The 24,083-nt window shown below is 37.6% G+C and overlaps 1 protein-coding gene across 1 annotated transcript in view; it reads left to right on the forward strand.

The window, feature by feature from the left end:
* The window catches only part of LOC122792184 (microtubule-actin cross-linking factor 1-like), a gene marked incomplete in the record, with an annotated part of 3,579,694 nt that overhangs the window by 1,505,360 nt on the left and 2,050,251 nt on the right, over window positions 1–24,083 (forward strand). Inside the window, 1 exon segment of the mRNA XM_044059907.1 lies at window positions 21,398–21,613. Coding sequence (XP_043915842.1) covers window positions 21,398–21,613 — 216 coding nt within the window.

A 24,083-nucleotide genomic window follows, 5' to 3' on the forward strand; every position in this document is an offset into this window, starting at 1 on the left:
ACTGTTTGCCTGCGTCTTAAGTGATAATTTAATAAAGGTATTAATAATGTTGCACAACACTGAGATATCTTTTTCTGGATTTAACATGTACGAAACAATATCATCTGCAAGTAAAACCAATTTTTCTTGAATACCATACCAATTATATCCTTGCATTTCTGAGCCCCTATTTTTTTCTTCCAGTTGCTCTAAATATAAAACAAGTAGAGAAGGGAAAGAGGACACCCCTGCCTCATTTCACTGTTCAAACATAACTTACCAGAGAGGAATCCTTCCACTTTAATTTTTGCCTCTGATACTTCATATATCCTCCTAATTGACCTTATAAGAGTATGAGGGAATGCAAATACTTCCACTGCCCTATAAAATCCAAGCTTACTCTGTGAAATGCTTTCTCTGCATCAAGACCCACCCTCGTACATTGTGCTTCCTTCTGGATCATCAGATGTTGAATGTTTGCCTCCCCTACATAAAATCACATTGATCCATAATTAATTTGGCATAAACACTTTATAATCCTGGTTTAAAATTGAAATGGGTCTTCATGAAGCTGGGTCTTTACCATCTTTAGGTAATACTGCCACCACAGCTTTCTTCCAAGAAGCAGCTGCTTCCCTTTCTTTTAAAATATTAAACAAAATCATCCAGAACTTTATCACTGTCTACCCCCTTAACTTCCAAATGAATACCATCTGTTTGTGGAGGCTTTCCTGAAGATTGATTACACATCATCTTTTTTTATCTCGTCTCCTCCTATCTTAACTGTTAGTTGTTGAGCATCATCTACTTCTTGGCGAAAAGTCTTTTATAAATATTTCCATAAGTGCTCTTTCTTGATTTCCACATTTCTCTGTTCTTTTTAAATTTTCATACAATTTACAGCAACATCTCCAATACTGGATTTCTGGTTATTCTTGTTATAGGCTCCCTAAGTTTGGTGAAAGCCTGTTTTACTTTCTGTTGTCTAAGTCATTGTGCTAAAAGAGTTTGTGCTCTGGAGTTATAAAAAATAGTTGCTTAACAACGCACTTTCTAAACTAATACATATTATCCAGATACCTTTAGCACACTAAATTTGTACCTTCTCTTGTTCTGTGAAATTTCCTTATTCTACAATATTATAACCTTTGTCAGCCCCTCTAAGTAATTCCTATTGCGTCTTAACCGTATCTGTTATTTATACTGTATTTAAACTCAATTTTCATTTTATTCCACTCACTTGCCATACATTCAGAAGATATTTCTACCTTTCCTAATAAAACTTGAATGCATTCCACTACCAATTCCTTAATTTCTTCTCTCTTTTTTTAACACATTGGTAGGAAAGCACCACTGTCTTGTTTTTACTTCACTAAGTTGTATTTGTATCTTAGTTTTTATCAGTGCATGATCTGAAATAGTTATCAGATGTATGTCAGAGCTTTCAATTTAATGCACATGCTCTTTCGTTATATAATTTCTCTCTAGTGTAGCCGAGTTATGGTACCTTGGGGAATAATATGCATATTCTGTCAGAGTTCCTACTACTAATCTTTCATACCAAATATTTTCATAATTTTTATAAGAAATCAACTGTCTTTTTATATATTTTCCCTTCTAGATCCCCCTGATACATCCTCTCTATTGCAAATCAAATTGCAGTCCACAACTATAAGTAATATTTCTTGCTGAAAGTGAACTGTTCATCTCAGAATTTTCTAACACTCTATAATAGCAGTGTGTGGTGGAATATAAATACATGCCAGTATAATACTCCGTACAATAGCCTCTTAATATAATAAGTGTACCATTATTGTATTTTTTCCTCTTCTATCACTATTGGAGCCCCTCTGTTAATTAGTATAATTACTCCCCTTTTCCTTTGTCCCTGATATTCATATCAATTCTGAAATCCTATCTGTCAAATTCACATGCTCATTTCTTTCCAAATGTGTCTCCTGTAGCATTGCTATTTGCACTCTATATTTCTTAATAAAATTAAATATTCTTTCCTTTTTGTCTGTACCCGTAAGGCCATTTATGTTCCAGAATATTATGGCTAGCAAAGGCATTTTGATTAAAGGCTATTGTTTCCACCTGTTGTACGCAAGTTTTTTTAAATGTGTATTCCCAACTTTTGTGTTACATGCACATACTAATGTTTGGCTGGCTGATCTTTTATGTACTTGTTTCTTCTCATCTCCATTCTTCAAGACTTTTTTTGTTTTAATGACAACCCTCAAACTAAAATCAAAATACATTTTCACAACAATTCCATCCCTTGTTAAGTTAGAACAAACACACAAAACTATGTACATCTTCAAAAAATTAAATTTAACACTCCAGACAGGAACAATTGCCCCAAATTGACAGCTTCATCCTAAAATTGAAGTTACCCAAGCTAAAGCACGTTTCAGCCTGTGTTCCCACTTATACTGATTGCTGTCTCTCTGTCTGTTCTTTTCTTATCTGTGTTCCCTTCTCCACTGTGAGAAACAGCTGTATGCTTTCAGAAAAGATTAACTTTTTGTCTATAACAAAAAGTGCATTTGGCTGTCTTTAAATAAATTTACATTGTACACTGTTCTATTAAACACATTAAAATTAAGGCTGCTAGGGAGGCTGTTATCTGTTATTTACCTCTCATAATTTAAAAACTTATTTTTCACTGAATTACTTGTCATTGTCCTTTTGCATTTCCATGAGCAAAGAATGCTCAACACTCTCAAAATTAACTGCTTGCACATGAAGGCTGCTTGTCTCTATGTAAAAATAGTCAACAATGAATCTTTGTCAGTTTCACTCAGAATAGAATGTACAAATGCCTTCAGCTATAGATTTCTTGACTCCTGCTGAATATTTGCTGCTGGAGAAAGGCAATTTATTTCTTTGAATATGTAGGAAACTTAGAATTGTTCATGGCTTTCATCATTTTGCCTTATTTTTCAAGCCTACTGGCTTACAAAAAATATTTGCCAGCAGCGTTAATCTAGACATTCACGCTTGTAAAAGTAAGATGAAATATATTAATGCTGCATATAATTAATGTACTTTTACAGCCCAAGAGCATAGCATGTACTCATTAAAGTTGCTTTTTTCAAACCTACTTGTTATATTATAAAGCCTGTATTTATTACAACTAAAAATACTTGTTTAATAGTTTTAACACATACAACAATCACTGAAAAGATTTGCCCCAACATTCAAAATACCAATGAGTACACAAACACTTTGTATCATGGAATGTTTTATGCATATATTAATAAAACAGTGTAAGAAACTTCTCTGTGTGGAAGATTTTCAGTCCATATATTTCTAGTTAATCACTGTATATAATCAGATCAGACAATAGTAGTAGAAGTAGTGAACGTAAACTCGTCAAGTCAAAAAGTAATAATAGAAAATATATAATTCTACAGCATTACTAAGTATTCGAAAGTAATCCAAGCAAGGCAGGCAGTCTGTTTCCAGTCAAAAATCCTTTATTAAGTACACAGACAAGCGATCCAAGTAAAACAAAAATAGAGTAATAATTTCCTCACAAGCTTTCTAAATATATATATATATACTTCTTATCAGGCATGGGTGTGGTTTATTGTGCTGTAAAACAAAGTGTTATTGGTACACATGTTAAATTCACATCCCTTCCCCATCAGTGTGACATTCGAGCTGGTCCTGCCCTACCTAGTAGCTGTCATAATAATATATAGCCCTAATGTACTTTAATGGTATATCTTATTTAACCAAATTATTAAGTAGATTATTAAGTCTGTGATTTTATATACAAGGCAATATACTACATGGCTGGAAATATATAAACCTTAGTTCATTTTGCGATCAAAAATTATATAAAAATATATACATATACATTTTGCATGTAAAAATCAGTTTCTATTTTCATAACTTATTGTTAACAAAGATCGCTTTCGTCCTTCTAGACATCTTCAGGTCTGTGTACAAGAATCCTAAAAACCTATATAATTGTATAATTAGTCATTTTGAATAAAGTTGAAAAAAAATAGATATATATATATGTATGATGATGGAAACAAAATATACACTTAAATTTCAAATGATTTAAAATGGTATTTAAAACCAATTTGTAGAAAAAAATAAAATACAATTAGTCATGTAAACAATGTGGCAATTTTCTAAGTTCCAGTGCACTTTTAATTGAACAGTAGTAATTTAGTCCAGGCTTTCTGAAAGAGTTTAGCTTTAATTGCCACTTAAGTTCATGTTTCTCCAGAATATTCGGGAAGTCTCCTTCAAGATCACCCATGTCTATGCAATCCAGGATCTGGAACTTAAAACCTGTGTGTCTTTTATGAAGAGAAAGGTGTTTGGCTAGTGCATTATTTTTACATCCAGAGTGGATTTCTGACAGATGACATGAAATCCTTTGTTTGAGTTTATTTTCAGTCTTGCCCACATAGAATGCATCACATTCATTGCACTGTGCCCTGTAAATCACTTTTTTAGTGTTATAGTCGCCCCCTGCACCGGTTTTAATGATCTTCTTTAAATAAGGGCAATAAAAACTATCACCTTGCTGTATAAATATATAAAATGTACAATTAGTTTCACATCTTTTAGTGCTTTTCTCACATGGTCTAGGTTTAAATTCAACAAAACTTCTAATATTCCTGGCCTTCCTATAAACAAATGATGGGGCTTCACCTAAGATGTTAATCAGAAAAGGGTTTCTGTGACAGTGTCCCAGTTTTCTTCAGTAATATTTTTGATACTGTGATAATCCAAAGTGTATGTCAGGATGCAGCTATTTTTGCATTTGTTATTCTCTGTGGAATTTAACATTGTTCTACTGGGAAGTTGAGTGAAGGTGCTGCCGTCCTTTTCAGTTCTATAATGGGTTCCAGGATGTTTTTTAACATCTGACTTTCATAGCCTCTCACTAGAAAATCATTCTCTAAGTTGTTCAGGTTTCTCAAAAATGGTTCCATCTCTGTGGTAATTTGAGCTAATCCATAGCTTTGGGATTTCACTACATTATATTTGTTTTTTTGTAGGATGTAGACTTTTACTCTGGAGTAATAAGTTAACCCTCGTTGGTTTTCTGAATTGATCAGTGGTGATTCTGTTATTGTTCTTGTCCTTGGAAATCTGCATATCTAAGAAAGTGGTTGAAGTACAGCTATGGGAAGAGGTAAACTTCAGGAAGGGGGGTTGTTTGATTGAGGTAAGTGATAAAATCTCCAAGCTGCAAGGTGTCACCTTCCCACACAATAAAGACATTGTCAATAAAACGTAAATAGCATGTGATATGCTGCATGTAGTCTGGGTTGTTTAACACAAAGTCCTCCTCCCATTTGCCCAGGGCTATGTTAGCTATGCTGGGAGCCATGGCAGCCCCCATTGCTATACCAGTTTTTTGTTTGTAGTGTTTGCCATTGAAAGTAAAGAAATTGAAGTCCAGTACAAGATTAATGAGCTTGCTTAACTTTTGCAGTTGTGCCTGTGTATCCTGATTATGTTTCTTAAAAGACTCCATAGCTGCTGTTATACAGTAATTGTGAGGGAGCACTGTGTACAAGGATTCCACATCAATTTATTTATTTTTTTATTTATTTATCATTTGTTGACCGGGAAAGTCCGACTAGGTTCCACAGAGCCTGTTTTCAGCGGAGGCCCAGTTACCAAAATACTGTCAGCTTCCACTATAATGTTTTTTATTTTCTTCAAAAAATCCATTGAATCTCTTATGTATGACTTATTATGACACTTTAGTGGGTTGTTTTGAGACTTCGGGGATACAACGGAGATTACTTGTTTTTTATACATATATTAATAAGAACAAAACATTATTTTACTTAGTGACTTTTCTTTTACTGTCCTCTTCAAGTAGTAATGACATAAATGTAATGGTCAAGAAATGTCCAGTCATTCTCATCCACTTTTTCTTGCAAAGCCATATTTCAAAAATGTGATCGATACTTGATCATTTCCCATTTATTCACTAATGTCACTGTTTCTGGTTTTCATCCTATTCATCTCCAGCTCATAACACCACACCCTGGTGCAAGTCCTCCTAATTCTTCTAGTCAACTCCTGTGCTTCTTTCTGTGTCTCAAGCATTTTCCTTTGGAGCATTGGGAAAGGTTTCACTGGAAAAGTCTCTGTGAGCTTTAGTGTCAGATAAATGATAAGCAGAGTCACCTTCTATTTCCCGACTAACTTTTTGTTAGATACATTTTTATTTCCTTCTCAGCCTGTTCTGCATCCAAAAATGTATTGGATCCTCCAGGAAAAAATATTCTGAAGGCAGCTGAATAAAGCAGCTTGAGTCTCATACCTGCCTCAACATTCCCTTGTTGCTTGGATAACTATGCCTGTATTCTGCCTAGTGTACAGTGGATAATCATTTTCCACCAAAACATTGCTGCCTTCAGGTTTTAATTTTTAATACTTTTCCCTTCTGCCACAGTTTTGTCGTTATCAACTCTCTCTCTCTCTCTGTTGGTATGATTGCATCTTTACTAATACAGGTTTTGGCTGCTTTTACTCATGGCCAAGTTTGGAGCATACATGCTGTCCTTTTCAATTAAAAAGTCTTGCTGTGGAGTATCAGTCGAGTTGCTTATGTATGCTTTCATAAAATTAATGTACATATCAGTTTCTCTGGTATTGCAGAAAATGTAAGTTTTCCCTGTGTGCTTTTTTAAAAATGAGCTGCTCTTGAGAGGTTTCATATAGGGCCAGCCTTTTCTTTATTCCAACATCTGATTTTTTGCAGTTTTATCATTTCACCTGAGTAGCCAGTTTAAGGCTTGCATCAGTTTTTCTAGCCTCTTGTAATTTGAGTTTATATCAGCGTTTCATTTATTTTAATCACCTCAGAGTACATTTGATTTTTTTTTCCTTGAAATTACTGAAGCCATCTCTTGTATCAAAGTAGAAGCTTGAACTGATTTTTAATGAGCAGCTGCAGGATTGTTTCAAGACTGTTTTTTCACCTTCTTTGTTGATGTTTTTTCTGGCTTTTTAAATTTCTTTTTTGCTAGCATGCCTCTGTTAAAAATGAGCCACTGACTCTGTCAGATTTTCCTGGTTATCAAAGGAAAAATAAATCTTTCCACCCACCTGTTTATCTATCCAGCTCTCCAGGCCCCAGCGGTCCTGTATCCTTCCTCTTTCCTCTCGACATGGGTGAGTGCAAAGTATGTGAATTAAGCAGAGTTCCACCCCCAGCCACATGCTGGGTTCATCCTCACCTGTAATATGTGGAAAAGTGCTGATGGAATAGCATATGTTGGAAGGTCAGGTAATTGCAGTCCTCCTTAAGTGACAGACACCATAAGCATCTTCCCATGTGAAAAGAAACCAGAAGAAAAGCCCATAACACGTTTTTGGAAGGTCAGGTAATTGCAGTCCTCCTTAAGTGACAGACACCATAAGCATCTTCCTGGCATGTCTGGGATAAGAAAAAACCCATAGAAAGCCCATAACAAGTTTTTGAAGTTGCTGGGGAGAGGGGTAAGACATTCTACATATACTATGTAGATATCTACAGAGAAAAGAAACTTGGGGAAGCAAAACATTTTCACAGCTTGAATCTTGTCCATGAAAGATGGTTCTAAATTTCTCCACTCTTGAAAACGCATTTTTAAAGGTAGCTAGATAGGGCTGGGCATTCCATGAAATCATATCCTGGATATTTCGTGACGCACAAATTCCCATATAAGAATATGACAAAAACATTTTTTTTTCCTAATGCTTTTAACCTTGCTCATTCCCTTTCACAAGCATTGTTTAAAGGGAACAGAATCATCTTGTTCCTGTTTAACTTGATTCCAGAATATTCCCTAATGGACATTAGCACCCTCAAGATTTTGTTGTGGGTCAGCAACCTAGATGACCCCGTTATCTGGAAAGCAATAGCCATTTTGCCAGGTAGACTAATGGCACAGCTGGCACAGTTTTGATTCAAGGCTTAAAAACAAGATGTGAGCACACCAACAAAGCTGAGAAAAAGCGAAAAAACATCCTAAAACGCTTCTTTATTACAAAAGGATAAGCAGCTCAAAGTAAAACATTTATACAAGTTAAAATCACATATAATTAAAAAATCAAGTTCACCTTCTACTAATTAAAGCTGAACTTAAAGGAATACTAGCACTAAGCCCTGGAACTTTGTGCTTGCAAGGCTATAATCCATTTCACTTCTGAATTCTTCAAGTAATTATTCACATTACCTCTTCTTATACCAGGTTTAACCAGTTGTAAAACTCTAAAATGGAAGACGTTATGCCCTGTTTTAGCCATATGTACTGCCAAAGCATTTGTAAGGACTTTGTTTCTGATATTCCCAACATGTTCCAAAATCCTTTCCTTAAACTTATGCATCGTCTTGCCCACATAAAAACTGTGGCACTCCGTGCAAGTTGTTAAATAGACCAGACAATTACATTGCATGTGGCAGACAACCTAGGGACAAATTCTCTCCTAGTAATGGGGTGAATAAACACTTGTTCTCTGACTATAAAAGTACATGCTTTGCATTTACCACAGGGCATAGTTCCTAGTCTTGGCAAAGGATCAGTCATTGCAACCTTAGGGCCATAGCATAGCATCCTTTTCAAATTCTTGTTATTTCTAAAAATAAAACTCTGATGAGACCCAACCACTTCACTGGTGGCTTCATCCTCTAGTAGTATAGGCCAGTTTTTCCTAATGATATCACAAAAGTCAGAAATATTACTAGAATAGGTAAACAGCATTTTAGAATGCCCATGATTTAAGTTATTACTGTGATGCCACCTGTTATAGTTCCTGTACTTATTAGAAAAATAGGGAGCTCCTTTATCATTCCTATGCACTTGTACCTCCCTATGAATATCAGCTGTCAATCTATCAGGGTATCTTCTATCCGAAAGATCATGTAATAAACTATCAATAGATTCATTCATACCTGTATCATCAGTGTTAAGGTGTGATAATCTCAAGGATTGTCCTTTCATAATATTTTTAAAAATATGTGAGGGGTGCATACTGTATTTATATAATATACTATTCTTCCAACATGTCTTAAAGCACTTGGCGTCAAGCCCTCCCAAGCCATTCTTATGGAACGTAATATCCAGAAAATCTGTACTGATTAATGACCAATGCACCAGTGCATAACAAATTCAAGGTAGCTGGTAGTCCCTTCAAGATACATGATGAATTCATTCAATTGTACTTCACTACCCTTTCACAACAGTAGAATATCATCCACAAACCTGCCATAATATATTAAATGTGCATTATAGGTATTACTGTTCAGTACGTATTCTTCTTCCCATTGTGCCAACACCAAATTCGCATAGGTATTGGCACATGGTGTACCCATGGCCACCCCTTACTTCTGCAGGAAATATCTACCATTAAAAAAAAAACATTATGGTTCAAGATTAAATCCAACAGTTTACAAACCACAGTTATTGTATCATGACTATAATGGCCATGATGTGCCATATAAAGCCTAACTGAGTCTATCCCCTCTGTGTTAGGGATTACTGTAAATAAGGTTTTGATATCAAGTGTGACTAACAAAATTTCTAATAAATCAAGACCTTGTACTTTATCAAATAAAGTCGATAGACAATGTTGTGTATCCTTCAACACTAAGGGGGCCTCCTCTAGAAGAGGTTTCAACATGTTCTCTACATACTGGGACAAGGGCTCAGTGGCCCAACCACGCCCAGAGACTATGGGTCGCATGGGAGCTTTTACTAAATGTTTTATGTATCTTGGGTAGGCCATTAAATGTTGGTATCAATGGCTATTCAACTAGCAGAAATTCATATAAGTCAAAATCTAACAGCCCGTACATAAGTAGCTCGTAGAGCACATCCCTCATGGTACTTATACTTCTATCAATAACCTTTGCATCTGTCACCGTGTATGTGTCTACATCCAAAAGCATTTCATTCATAGAACTTAAATAATCAATTCTATTAAGAATAACTACTGCGCCCCCTTTATCAGCTGGTCTAATGCTGATACTATCCAATCTCTGTAGTTGTTCGAGGGCTTCACTCTCTGATGCAGTTAAATCAGAGAAAAGGCTTTTAGCGCTACAAAACACTTCATATATATCTAACTTACACACTCTGACAAAAGCTTCTATTGTGTTAGATAAAGGGGGGTTAAAGGAACTACGTTTACTACATGAAAAAGTATTAGTACTTACTGTTGAGGCATTGGATTGACCAAATAAACCTTTTAATGCAATATTCCTAGCAAATAGCCTTAAGTCCAAAATAACATTATTAATGTCAGACCTTTTGGCTGGTATGATTCAAGTTAACAGCAAAGGCATTAACCACCAAAATAAATAGCATAGAGGACGGGTCTATATTATATCATCAAACGCCTAAAAAAGCGAACGATGAATATCTATATTATATTATCGAACGCTTAAAAAAGCGAACGATGAATAATTGACCCCATGTAAGTGGAAAGCTTACAATCTTGAAAGCACAGAACAGTGATTTGTTTTTTCCCCAAGGGAAAAAAAATCGCTGCTCCAAAAAAAAAAAAAAAAAAAAAATTGAAAGAATACATAAAGTGTGTGTGTGTGTGGGGGGGGTTCACCCCCCCACACCCACCCTAATTAAATATACCAACTCCGAGATCGCACTACAGTGCCTAAAATGGCAAAGTAATGGAAGCGGCCAAGCGAATTCTTTCCCTGGGAAAGAATTTGCTTAAAAGCCGCTTCGCTATTTTGTCTTTTCGTTGTTTTAAGTTCGACCAAGACGCATTTAATAGAATGCTTCTTCGGTCATCTAATAGGGACCCTAGAGGACAGTGGGCATCCCTGACAAGTATCTTTAAACAGTGGAGTTAAAGGAGATACGATTCCATTAATGTTGAGTTGTGTCAGCAGCATTCCATAAAGCAATTGACAACACTACAGAAAATTCCCATAAAAAACATAAGTTTCCATGGCCCTCCATAAAAACCTCCAATCTAGTGAGCTGAAGGCTTTATGAAAGTGACATATGTGTCAATTGGAAACTCACCCATGGCATTAAAATTCAACAATAAGTGAATCAAATTAAGGCCTCCTTGCCTTTCCTTAATAACCCTTGGTGGGAGGTTGGGATAAAGTATGGCAACACCTTTTCTAACCTGACTGCTAAAACCGTGACATAAACTTTAGTTCCCATGGGGAGTAGTGATGTAGGCTTATATAAATTTGGGTTTGCTAGATCTTGCCATTTCTTAGAAATGAAAACTGCAAAAGCTGTCATAGCTGTTTATGGAAGCAGTCCATCTGCTTCACTTTGATTAAAAAGGTGCAACACCACTGGGGGAATTTCATCACAAAACAGGCAGAAAAAATTCTGCCAGTATCCCATCCGGTCCAGTTACTTTACCATCTTGGTAATGTCTTAAGTACCTTCAAGACCTCATCTAACATGAGGGGTTTAATGGTATACAAATCATCTTCTGTGATCTGAGGAAGAATTACACAAAAAAAAAAAAAAAGAATTATGCAACCGAAAAATGATTCCCTGAATCCCTCAGCTTTGACCTGTGTCCCAGGAACACCGTTCATCATCTGCTGTCATAATCTGATTAACCTTAAAGACATCATAGTGAATCTCCAGCCTGTTATCTTGTATGGCTCTGATCCATAATTCCCTGTTTCTCTCCTTCATCTTGTAATCCAGTATTTTAGGGTCATAAATACCTCTTTTCTATTACACTTTTCCCATCTAAGATGGAGGCAATTAAATTAGATTTTCTTGTATTCTACATTTAAAGCTTCAAACTGCACCAAAATAAGGCTGTTTCATTCTCACCTGTTCTTGCTAACCATTTGTTGTTGTTGTGTCTTTCGGCTTTTCCCGGTTAGGGTTCGCCACAGCGGAACTCCGGTCCGCTAATGATTGGCAGTAGATTTCAACGAAGGTACGCCCATTCATGCACGTCTCCACACAGAAGATGCTCTAGCTGAGAATCAAACAGGACAACATCGTACTGTGAGGCGACAACGCTACCGCAGCACCACCACCGCAGCTTGCTAACCATTTGTAACATCTGTATTTATGATTTATGAAAGCCCTTCTGCACTTCCTAACCTTGTCAGCCTTCTCTTATAAATTCTCTTGCATTGTCCCGAATCTGAAGCCGGCCCATTCAAATGCTCCTACTACTTGAAACACTATGTTGTCATCCTCATAGAGTGCAATATCAGTCCTCATACTGTCCACATTCTCTCTACATTTCAACAATATATTGTGAAATCTCCAGCTGAGTTTACAAGTAATACCTAGTCCCATAATTTTCTCCAAAAAAAATTGAATAATCCAGTAGAGGCACCATTTTAATCTCAACCCGTTTTATTTGATTCATGTTCTGAGTAAATCAATCTAACCTGCTTGGCTGTACCTGATGCATTTGCCAGAAAGGTGAAATCCCTGAACCACTGGATGAAGCGCCCTGAACAACCTGTGCTCCCACATCGCTGATAAACTTGTGTGTAGTTTTAGATAACTTTGATAGCCACTCCTTCTGACTCCCTAACCTATCCAGCTCTACCTCCATAGCAACATTGGAGTCATCCCCAGTGAGAATAATAGAGTCCCATTGCCTGACCTCCAGAGTAGCTTTAGAAAAGCTAGCAGTGTGTGACAAGTCATTTTGGTTTGGCCCATAAAAACAGCCCAAGACCAGTAAAGATATCTCAGCCCTAGCCCCGTGGAGTAGCCATTTTCCAGACCTGTCCCTCTTGATCATTTCAGGTTCCAAGTTCAGACATATACTAACCAACACACCATTGCCCCCTTTTTTTTAGCACTCCTTGCACATCTATGCACCACCCATCCTTTCCATTTCTATAGGACAAGGTTGCAATACCTAGCCTTAAGCTTTGTTTCCTGCAGAAACACTAGATGCAGTTTTAGTTTAATTATTTCATCCATGCATTTTACTTGCTTATAGGCTGTAGCTGTGCCCTTTAACATTCCATGGAATAATCCTAAGTGAGACTAGCAATCCACCATGAGTAGTAGCCTGTGGAAATGGTCCCTTAATACATTTGATATAGCTCTTGACGTTATACAGAACAAAATAAAAAAAAAACAGTTAAAAACTAGCAACCATTACTGTGAATGTACAGAGCAACTGCAAAAGTGGATCAAACATTATACAGGTTCATGGGCAGGAGCAACTGTAGCTCTGGGATAAATGCTAAAAAAAAAGGGGGGGGACTGCAAAACACGGCCAAGTGAAGCCCCATGTTTTATCATCATGTCTTAGCAAGATTATGAAGTAAGATAGTTGAGCAAGTAGCAACCGTCAAAATTTCATCTTAACCATCTCCCAAAACCTCATACCAACTTTCCAGGTTTGCCCCTGTGATGAAGAATGCTTTAGCAAATACAACACAATAAAAGACAACATGCTTGTAGACTGATTAATCAAGCGGATCCACTTAGAATTCTATTACTACGGATGGAAGTTGGGGAATTTGATCAGCCTGGCCATTCCACCATTACCATCACCACCACCTCCTCCTCTTCCTCCTCAGTGATCTCCAGGTCAGGAGTACAAAAAGAGAAACCCTCCTCCACAGCCAACTCCTCACTATTCACTGGAGCAAAACAGCTGCTTAATAGGATATTGTCCGCTACTTCAGCAGTCAGGGCTGACTTCCCTTTTGGTATCCTGACAGCACCAGTCAATAGTGATTTCTTTGCCATGCTCTATTTGTCTCTTGCCACCCAGAGATTTGCTAGGAGAAAAAGTAACAGCCTTCTCCATTTGCCACTTGTCCCTTTGTACAGCATAACAATTCATAGAAGTGTTATTTTGATCAGTCTGACCACCCACATTAGTCTGTGCATCTAAGTAGACATGAGCGGCCTTCTGATTTTCAGATGCTGTCATTCTGCGTTCTAGGTCACTGTGCAGTGAAGCAGGAAAATGCAGCTGACTCCCCATAAATACCTCTTTTCTATTACACTTTTCCCATCTAAGATGGAGGCAATTAAATTAGATTTTCTTGTATTCTACATTTAAAGCTTCAAACTGCACCAAAATAAGGCTGTTTCATTCTCACCTGTTCTTGCTAACCATTTGTTGTTGTTGTGTCTTTCGGCTTTTCCCGGTTAGGGGTCGCCACAGCGGAACTCCGGTCTGCTAATGATTGGCAGTAGATTTTTACGTGCCGAGTTGCCAGCTCTGATGCACAACCTTCAACAAAGGTACGCCCATTCACGCACGTCTCCACACAGAAGATGCTCTAGCTGAGAATCGAACAGGACAACATCGTACTGTGAGGTGACAACGCTACCGCAGCACCACCACCGCAGCTTGCTAACCATTTGTAACATCTGTATTTATGATTTATGAAAGCCCTTCTGCACTTCCTAACCTTGTCAGCTTTCTCTTATAAATTCTCTTGCATTGCCCCGAATCTGAAGCCGGCCCATTCAAACGCTCCTACTACTTGAAACACTATGTTGTCATCCTCATAGAGTGCAATATCAGTCCTCATACTGTCCACATTCTCTCTACATTTCAACAATATATAGTGAAATCTCCAGCTAAGTTTACAAGTAATACCTAGTCCCATAATTTTCCCCCAAAAAATTGAATAATCCAGTAGAGGCACCATTTTAATCTCATCCCATTTTATTTGATTCATGTTCTGAGTAAATCAATCTAACCTGCTTGGCTGTACCTGATTCATTTGCCAGAAAGGTGAAATCCCTGAACCACTGGATGAAGCGCCCTCAACAACCTGTGCTCCCACATCGCTGATAAACTTGTGTGTAGTTTTAGATAACTTTGAGCCACTCCTTCTGACTCCCTAACCTATCCAGCTCTACCTCCATAGCAACATTGGAGTCATCCCCAGTGAGAATAATAGAGTCCCATTGCCTGACCTCCAGAGTAGCTTTAGAAAAGCTAGCAGTCATTTAACAAGTCATTTTGGTTTGGCCCATAAAAACAGCCCAAGACCAGTAAAGATATCTCAGCCCTAGTCCCGTGGAGTAGCCATTTTCCATACCTGTCCCTCTTGATCAATTCAGGTTCCAAGTTCAGACATACTAATCAACACACCATTGCCCCCCTTTTTTTTAGCACTCCTTGCACATCTATGCACCATCCATCCTTTCCATTTCTATAGGACAAGGTTGCAATACCTAGCCTTAAGCTTTGTTTCCTGCAGAAACACTAGATGCAGTTTTAGTTTAATTATTTCATCCATGCATTTTACTTGCTTATAGGCTGTAGCTGTGCCCTTTAACATTCCATGGAATAATCCTAAGTGAGACTAGCAATCCACCATGAGTAGTAGCCTGTGGAAATGGTCCCTTAATACATTTGATATAGCTCTTGACGTTATACAGAACAAAATTAAAAAAAAAAAAAAAACAGTTAAAAACTAGCAACCATTACTGTGAATGTACAGAGCAACTGCAAAAGTGGATCAAACATTATACAGGTTCATGGGCAGGAGCAACTGTAGCTCTGGGATAAATGCTAAAAAAAAAAAGGGGGGGACTGCAAAACATGGCCAAGTGAAGCCCCATGTTTTATCATCATGTCTTAGCAAGATTATGAAGTAAGATAGTTGAGCAAGTAGCAACCATCAAATTTTCATCTTAACCATCTCCCAAAACCTCATACCAACTTTCCAGGTTTGCCCCTGTGATGAAGAATGCTTTGGCAAATACAACACAATAAAAGACAACATGCTTGTAGACTGATTAATCAAGCGGATCCACTTAGAATTCTATTACTACGGATGGAAGTTGGGGAATTTGATCAGCCTGGCCATTCCACCATTACCATCACCACCACCTCCTCCTCTTTCTCCTCAGTGATCTCCAGGTCAGGAGTACAAAAAGAGAAACCCTCCTCCACAGCCAACTCCTCACTATTCACTGGAGCAAAACAGCTGATTAATAGGATATTGTCCGCTACTTCAGCAGTCAGGGCTGACTTCCCTTTTGGTATCCTGACAGCACCATTCAATAGTGATTTCTTTGCCATGCTCTATTTGTCTCTTGCCACCCAGAGATTTGCTAGGAGAAAAAGTAACAGCCTTCTCCATTTGCCACTTGTCCCTTTGTACAGCATAACCATTCATAGAAGTGTTATTTTGATCAGTCTGACCACCCACATTGGTCTGTGCATCTAAGTAGACATGAGCGGCCTTCTGATTTTCAGATGCTGTCATTCTGCGTTCCAGGTCACTGTGCAGTGAAGCAGGAAAATGCAGCTGACCCCCCCCCCCCCAGGCCCTTGACTGTCTTTATAACCGGGACTGGCCTTGCATTTAAGAAATAATGCACTACTATAATTTGGGTCTTCTCTAATGTTCACACCAGCAATGCGACAGTCCTGCCCCAGCTCCCTGCTATATGCCTCAGCTCAAACTGTTTGTCATTGCAATCAAGGAAATGCACTATCGTGTGCCTGAGCAGAGTAGATGAGGGATTCCTAGTTGTCCCTCTATGTGCCCTTTCCAAAACTGGTGTAGAGGAGAATTGGAAAGAGCCCCTCAACTAATTCCTCCTAAAAACCAGTGAATATCCTCCTCCTCCTCCTCTACCTCTGTAATACATTTGAACCTCTGATTATTTCTGCAGCTGCGATTCTGCAGGTCATCCAGCTTCAGGCCATTGTGGTCAGGTCTTTGTTGCAGCTCAGCTATCTGTAGCTCCTGTGCACACCCATACCATTTATCTAACATGTCCTGTACCCTTATTCGTTTTGGGTAGAGATTACAGTGGTGATCTCCTGTAGCACCTTATCCCGTCTTGCAGTTGCTTCATTAAGCAAAGCTGTGTCCTGCAGCGCCACTTGGATCATTTTGTTAAGGTTGTCAAGCAAGCCAGCCACTCAGCCCGGACCATTTAACCTAGCTGATCCCTCCACAGTCTTAACTCAGCCATGCGATAAGACAGATTAGATAGGGATGAAAAATTACCACAGTGCACTAGAAGTCTGGTGTTACTTCTTGAAACAGAAACTTGACAATTTTCTATGGGTCCAGTTCAAAAATGGATCCTTAACCCTGCATAAAACATTGCTTTAAGCCCTTCCTGCAGATCAGAGCCAAAGTCCAGAACATACTTCCCAAACGTGCCTCCTTAAGACTAAAGGCTAACATTTACTGAAAGCGTGCAAGCTGGTTTTCACATCTGGGAGAGGCATAGATGTAAGATGAGAACAGACCACAGTTTAAGTGGAACACGAATTGTAATAAGCTAGTTTTATTCCTTTATCTGTTAGTCAGGAACTGTGGAGAAAGCATGGATGAAATTCTCTTTATATAAATTTTGTTTTAGCAGGTAATCACACTAGTAAATTTGCCCGTTTTTAAATGTGAGCTAGTATGGGTACAGGACTACCCAGCAGTATAGAGGATAGTACTTGAGTTTATCACTTCAGAGTTTGTAGAAAGCTGGGCTTGTACACAGTGGCTTACACTTAAGTCCATAGGAGAGTGGGTCATGGTGCCATGGGTATGTACAACGTTTGGCAAAGTTATTATAATTAATGCATTGGTGTTACTCAGATTAGTTGGAAGAGATCTTGACAAAGCTTTTGAACAGATGAGTGGTGCAGCAATGCTTCATTTTCATTGTCGGTGTCTATTTAAAAAGGGTGATGTATGCTTTGTGTGCCTGCACTCATTGCACACATCATGCTGAACATGCCTCTGGAAGGTCTGTATTTTCCTCCCATATTCTTAGCAGTTTAGTAAAAAGAATTTGGGGAATGTTTCAGGAATGTGTTTTTTTAATGTGTTTATGCTATTGGCTGTGTTATGCATGTGGTTAAAAGTGTGGAATTAGTCATTTTCTCTGTCATTTATGAACTTGCAATTGAGTATGCAGTGCTGGTAGGTTCAAAGTGTGTGGGAGATTGAGATAAAAGTTTCATGCACATGAGGTCATGGTTGATGGCTGTTGTTTTTGGTGCTTCTCCGTAGGTAATTCTGGACTTTATACAAGGAGAATGCACTTTTTAGCTACTCATTTTGAATGAGTATTCTGACTGTTTAGTATGTTATAGTTCACCACTGCAGGATTTCAGAACAATGGGCATTTTAGTGAAAAACAGCAAGTTGATTTTTTTAAACAACTTGTTTATCCCATTAATGATTTGTAACACGAGTTCACATACATTAGTAAGTATGACAAAATAAAAATCTTTACACTTTTACTTTATCGTAAACATGGACTGTGCAGTCCGTTTCTGTTATAATGCTAGTCTTTACTCTTGTCCATTACAACATACTCATACTTTTTGTTTCTTGGGCACCTTCTTATTTTAAATACTTCATCATTGTTTTTTGTATATGTCGTTCCCAAGTGCACCATTTATTTTTTATGAAGTTTAGTTTCTCCATCTTTTTTTGATCCTGTGTCCAGGTGTTTTAATTTCTTTACAGTGTTTAGCACTTTATGTACATCCAGTTTGCTTTATAATTTCTTCTTTCACTTAATTGCTTTTTTTGGTTGCTAGTAATGTTAATCTTAATAAGACCTTACTATACCTCAGCAATTCTAAACCAAGACTACAACTGAATAGTATTATCTCCTCATTTAATATAATTTTATGTTCCACTAACTGTTGTCAGGATGTTCTAGAGATGGTCATTAAACTATTAACTCCACACATTCTTAAAAAAATGTGTCCACATCTCATTCCCTTCACGTCTCCAACAATTAACTATCCATGTGAGGGAAATCCTCAAGTCTGCTTTGAGCATAAAAGTACCTTTGTAAACATTTTCATGCAAAAACCCTTAATTTTCTGAAATTTATAGCATACCTAGAGGCAGTACAAATTGCCTTGCATTGTTCTTTTCTAATTTGTTGCGATCTTTCCTCCCTATCTGTGTTTCTCTGATTATTTATTTATGGTTACCATGCAGTATGGTTGAATTTTATTTTTATATTCTACATGATTTTTTTATATGATATGTTGCACCCATATTGTCCCACGCACTTTTTTTCCCATAGACCTTGTGGTGCTGTGGTAATGCCTGTGACCTAATCAGAAGGCTGCAGGTTCATATCATATCAGGAACAGCTTATTGCACTGGCTTTTCGTGCAAAGGATAAAGGCTGTAAGCTGTTAATGAGCTGCTTCCTGTAGTCACATTTGCCTGTTTTGTGTGTCTGAATAACGTAACTAGGCTATGCTCTGGGGCAGTTTGGAAATTTGAATTAGGCTTCTCACTGGTCTCCTGGACTGTATGTCTCAAAACTACCGTACAAATCATGGCAATACCCATGGTGTTATGTTCAATGTTCACCGTTTTTGTCTAGTTGTGAATTCTTATATAATGTAGTTTTCACCCATACCTTTTGTTTGGCATGTCATACACAGTGGTATATGATGCAGCATGTACCGTTTCTATGGCCTTTGTTTTTTATCTAAATATCTTTCTGTGGCCTTTTAACTAGTTTGTTCCACTTGTTTGCCTTTATATGATGCCAGGGTAATCTTATGGGCTAGGCTTGTAAAGGTTCCAGGGCCATTATCCTAGTACACACCTATGAACCTTTATGTTTCGTTTCTTAATCCTTTTATCTAACATGTCTCAAAACTAGTGTCCTCTGTCTAGTGTCTCTTCTGCCCATGGCCTTTTCTTAACGTATTGCAATCCAGTGTTCTTTTTTCTAGCATGTCTTAATTCCATGTCCCTGGTATCTGCAATGTTTCATCTTAGATGTTGCATTCATGTGGTCTTTCATTTAGAAAGTTGAATATTCATGGCATGTACTTAGCATGTTATAAACCTGTGCTTGTATAGCATCATGTCCCATGTCCATTGCCATGTATCAGATTTATGTTGTATACCCATGATGTTTGTCTGGCATGCCTAGTATCTATGTCTTTACAGAGCACGTCATGTATACATAGCCTTTTATTTAGAACATTAGACACTTTTGGCTTTAATCTATCATATTCTACATCTGTGGCCTTTTATGTGGCATGACTTAAACCCATGGCCTTTAAACCCATCAGTTTGTAGCATGCCTCCCAATAGTAGGCTTTTTTGTCTAGTGTGTTCCTTCCATTCACATTTTCAATGCCTTTTATTTGGACTGCTGCATTCTAATTTATAGCTGGCATGTTTTACACCTATGACCTCTGTTGTGTATGTCCCATGCTAATGTTTTTTTTTGCCTGATGTCATATGCCTTTGCACTTTTATCTAGTATGTCCCATAGAAATGACCTTTTTGTCTTAAATATCTCAATCCTGTGGCTCTCATTTAGCATTTCTGGTATGTCCGGTGCGCATAACTTTTTATTTAGAATGTCAGATACTTAATATCTGTCTTATTTCATGTCCATGGCCTTTTATTTAGAATGTTGCACACACCAGCACCCCTTACCTAGCATGTCCTGTACCCTTGTCTTTTTATCTTTCCTGCCTTGTGCCCGTAGTATTCTGTTTGTGATGCATTCTGTTAATCTCACCTTTTGTTTAGTATGTTGCACACAGCTTTTTTACATAGTATGCCCATGCCCATCACCTTTTATTCAGCATGCCACAGATGCACCTTTTTTTTTTTAAATCAAACATGCCTTACAATTGTGTACTACCTAAATATCCCACACTAATGATCTTATGGCCTTTTGTCTAGCATGTTCCATGCCCATAAGGTTTTATATGGCACGTCCTACACCCTTGGCCTTTTTATGTGGCTTTTTCTATCTAGACCTTGTGTCTTACCTATCATATTGTATAACCATGAGCATTTATCTGGCATGCTCCTGCATCTGTTAAGATGTTGTTACAGATGTACCACAACTGGTTTTGAGCACTAAAGGTGCTCAGGGTGTAAATTATATGAATAAACATTAGTTTTCAGTTCACTGTACAGATGTTCTGATGGGGTGCCAGTTTTTCATAGCTTATTAGTGGTATGTTTTGCAAGTTTGGGAAATTATTGCTGTTCAATCTATGTATGTAAGTGTTAATATTTTATTCAGAATGCCAGCATTAATTGCTGTGCTTTAATCTGCATTGAACATTGTTTCATGGTATGGTACCTTTGTGAATAACCTGGGGCTCAAATGTTCTAAGTGAACTAAAGAAACACATAATATATTTAAGTGGCTAAGCTGTTATAGCTTCCTAAATTTCTACATGGTGATGTTTCTATGTGAAGTTGTATATATGCAGTATTCTCATTAACTTGGAACAAGTTCTAAAATATAATGAAAAAATCTGGTATATAAAGCTAATTCAATTTTCCCTAAATTGGAAATGAAAGAACATTCCATTAGGCTGCACTAAGCCAGTTGTAAGGTTTAACATTTCTAATGGTTTGGCTGCAACCTCTGTTTTTTGCTGTCCAGGTTTGTCAGGTGGTTTGTCAATGATGTAATGCATCATACATTGATCAGTTTTTGTGTTGTAGGCACTGGACTCGGAACTGCACAAACTGTCAAGTCCTGTGTCCCAAGAGCTAGAGGCAGTGTCCCAAATTCTGGCGAGTGAGCTTCCACATGTTCCTAAGCAGCTACTAACCGCTGTGGAGAAAGATGCTAGAAGCCTTCAGAAGTCCTACAGCTCTGTATGTGAAGTTTCTAGATCACAGTTACAGGCCCTGAAAAGCACAATTGATTCAGAGAAGGTATGTGCATAGTAGCATTGTTTTAGCATGTTTTATGCAGTACAGTAAAAGCAGCATGTTTTGTAACATTATTTTATTGCTAGTAGTTTAGACGTATGCACTGTGTGTTATTTCTGGACTTTATTGTGCTGTATAGGTACATTTAATATAGTTAAGTTGTTGACATGAGGACTGTGTTAAGCGTGATGCAGAGGAATTTTTTTCTGCTTATCAGTAATTGACAAGTAAACCTTCCTTTTTTTCTTCAGTGATGAGTTGTGACCAAGAGGGAATTAAGGCTTATTTTTCTGTCCTAGAACAGCATTTGCAGAGCATATTCCCTATTAATAATAATCCATTGGTTATAGGTATGTCTGCTATTGTTACATACTATGCTGAAAGCTTCCATTCTGATCCACAAAAAGTAACAAACTTGCATTTGATTTACTGAAACTGATTATTCCCAACATTGTCATAATTTAACAGATGGTATACTGGGGAAACCACTGTGCAAGACATATAACCCTTAATTAAAATAGCATTAAAGTTTAAGGGAGGAAGCAATATATGTTAACAGGAAATGGGGTATCAACTTAGAGCAATGGAAAACTGCTTTCCAGTATAGTACAGTAATAAAAGTCTTGAATGATGCATGGCGTCCAATATTAATAAAATGAAAGGTCAACCCTAGGAGTAATTGGAACCTAAAAATATTATGCTGGTCGACTGCAATCTAGTACATTTTCTCAACACAATACTCTCATTCAAGCACTACACAGACTTAACTCTGTCTTTTAGTAACTCTTCACTGTAAACGTTTGGTAGGTGAGATGTCATTCTTCCATTTTTGTATGTTACATTGGTTTGCAACTAAAAAAGATCATCTGTGAAGCCCCCGTTGTAGTTTGACCAGGTGCATCAGTCACATTGCATGTAAGTCATGGTGCACAAATTACTTTTAAGTGGTCAGTATTTTGTTTAGCATGTGAGTGTCCAGTTCCCCAGTTCAAACACAAAAAATAAATGAAATGCTAACACGGGACGCCCTCCACATTTCAATGGATTTCCAATTAAAGGTTTCAAATGTAATAATTTTAATGCGTGTGTTTATATACATACACAAGTACTTAAGTACACACACACACATATATATATATATATATATATATGTGTGTGTGTGTGTGTGTGTGAATGTATGCATTCATGCGTACTGTAGGAAAAGGGTAGTTAGTCTTTATGGAGATGGAGTTTGGTGCACAAATAAGATTCTCACTACTTCCCGTGGGGTTGTGGATGGCAAGATAAAAAACTGATGTATAATTCCTAAACTTCTGTTCACATTCCTGTTAATTAACCTGCTTGGGTACTGAGGCTTTCAGGAGAGCCAAGGAACTTACCAACTTAAAGAAGCCCCCCCCAAAAAAAAAAAAATCAGTCTGGTCATGCAGTCTGTAAATTCCCATAAGGTGGTTAGTTGGCTACAGCCAGAAAATGTTTCTTGATGCCTAGGTTATATGGATGTGCATTTTCAACAAGTACAGTGAGACATTATTTTGTGAATATATAAGATCTTTGATTATAAATTAGAGAGGCAGAAGTTGAGAGAGAGAGTCCAGAAAGTTATGAATGAGAAAAGATTGTGACATTTTCAGATATTTAATTTGGAGAAAGGAACACTGGGAGAAAATTAAGCACTAATGTGCACATCACTTTAAAGACTGGGAGAGTCTGATCATGAATACTATACCCTCAACATGCACTCAAACTGAACATTCAAGCTGTAGTGAGAGTGCAGTGAAGCATGAGGGAGATGCAAGAACATGTGAAAATAAACTGCAGTTTGTAAAATATGGAGGAGGTAGATGCTTCTCCTTTAGTAGTCATTTAAACAGCTCACTTGACTAGTAATGGTTAAGGAGCTCAGAAAGTAAGAATCTGTTCTTTAAAAAGGTGTACCAGTTTGTGATCTGCAATTACAACAGTCACCTTAAGTGGTGATGGTGCATGCTTTCACTGCTAAAAAGTAGTAGCCTGAAATATGACAGTACAATATTAGCAGTATCCCAGCTGCCCAGCTGTGCAATGCATATCATTAAATCCTTAGCAAAGGACCAGGGAAGTGCATCAGAATATGGCACTGAGTAGGTCCAGAATGCATTTATTTATTTTACTTTATGCCGTATGAGAGAGAGAGAGAGAGATGCATGGTTAAGGAACAGATGTGGAAAGTACAAGTTTACTGCAGGGAATGGGAGGGCAGTTAAAAGCGGCAGCAACCAGTTCTCCTTGAATATCCCTCTAGGTATTAATTTTTAAAATGACAAGTAACAGTTTTCTTAAGAAATATTGTAAAAATATACAAGGAGAGATGGAATGGAGTGCAAAGACCCTGAAACTCCTTCTAGGTTGGATACAGTTTCACAGTGGTTACATTTTTGGAATACAAAAGCCTAGCAAGTATGTAACCTGGAAGGGTATGCTTATCTGTTAG

This window comes from Protopterus annectens, chromosome 1.part2 (genome assembly GCF_019279795.1).
Source record: "Protopterus annectens isolate FY-2018-M chromosome 1.part2, PAN1.0, whole genome shotgun sequence".
Taxonomy (NCBI): Eukaryota; Metazoa; Chordata; order Ceratodontiformes; family Protopteridae; genus Protopterus; species Protopterus annectens.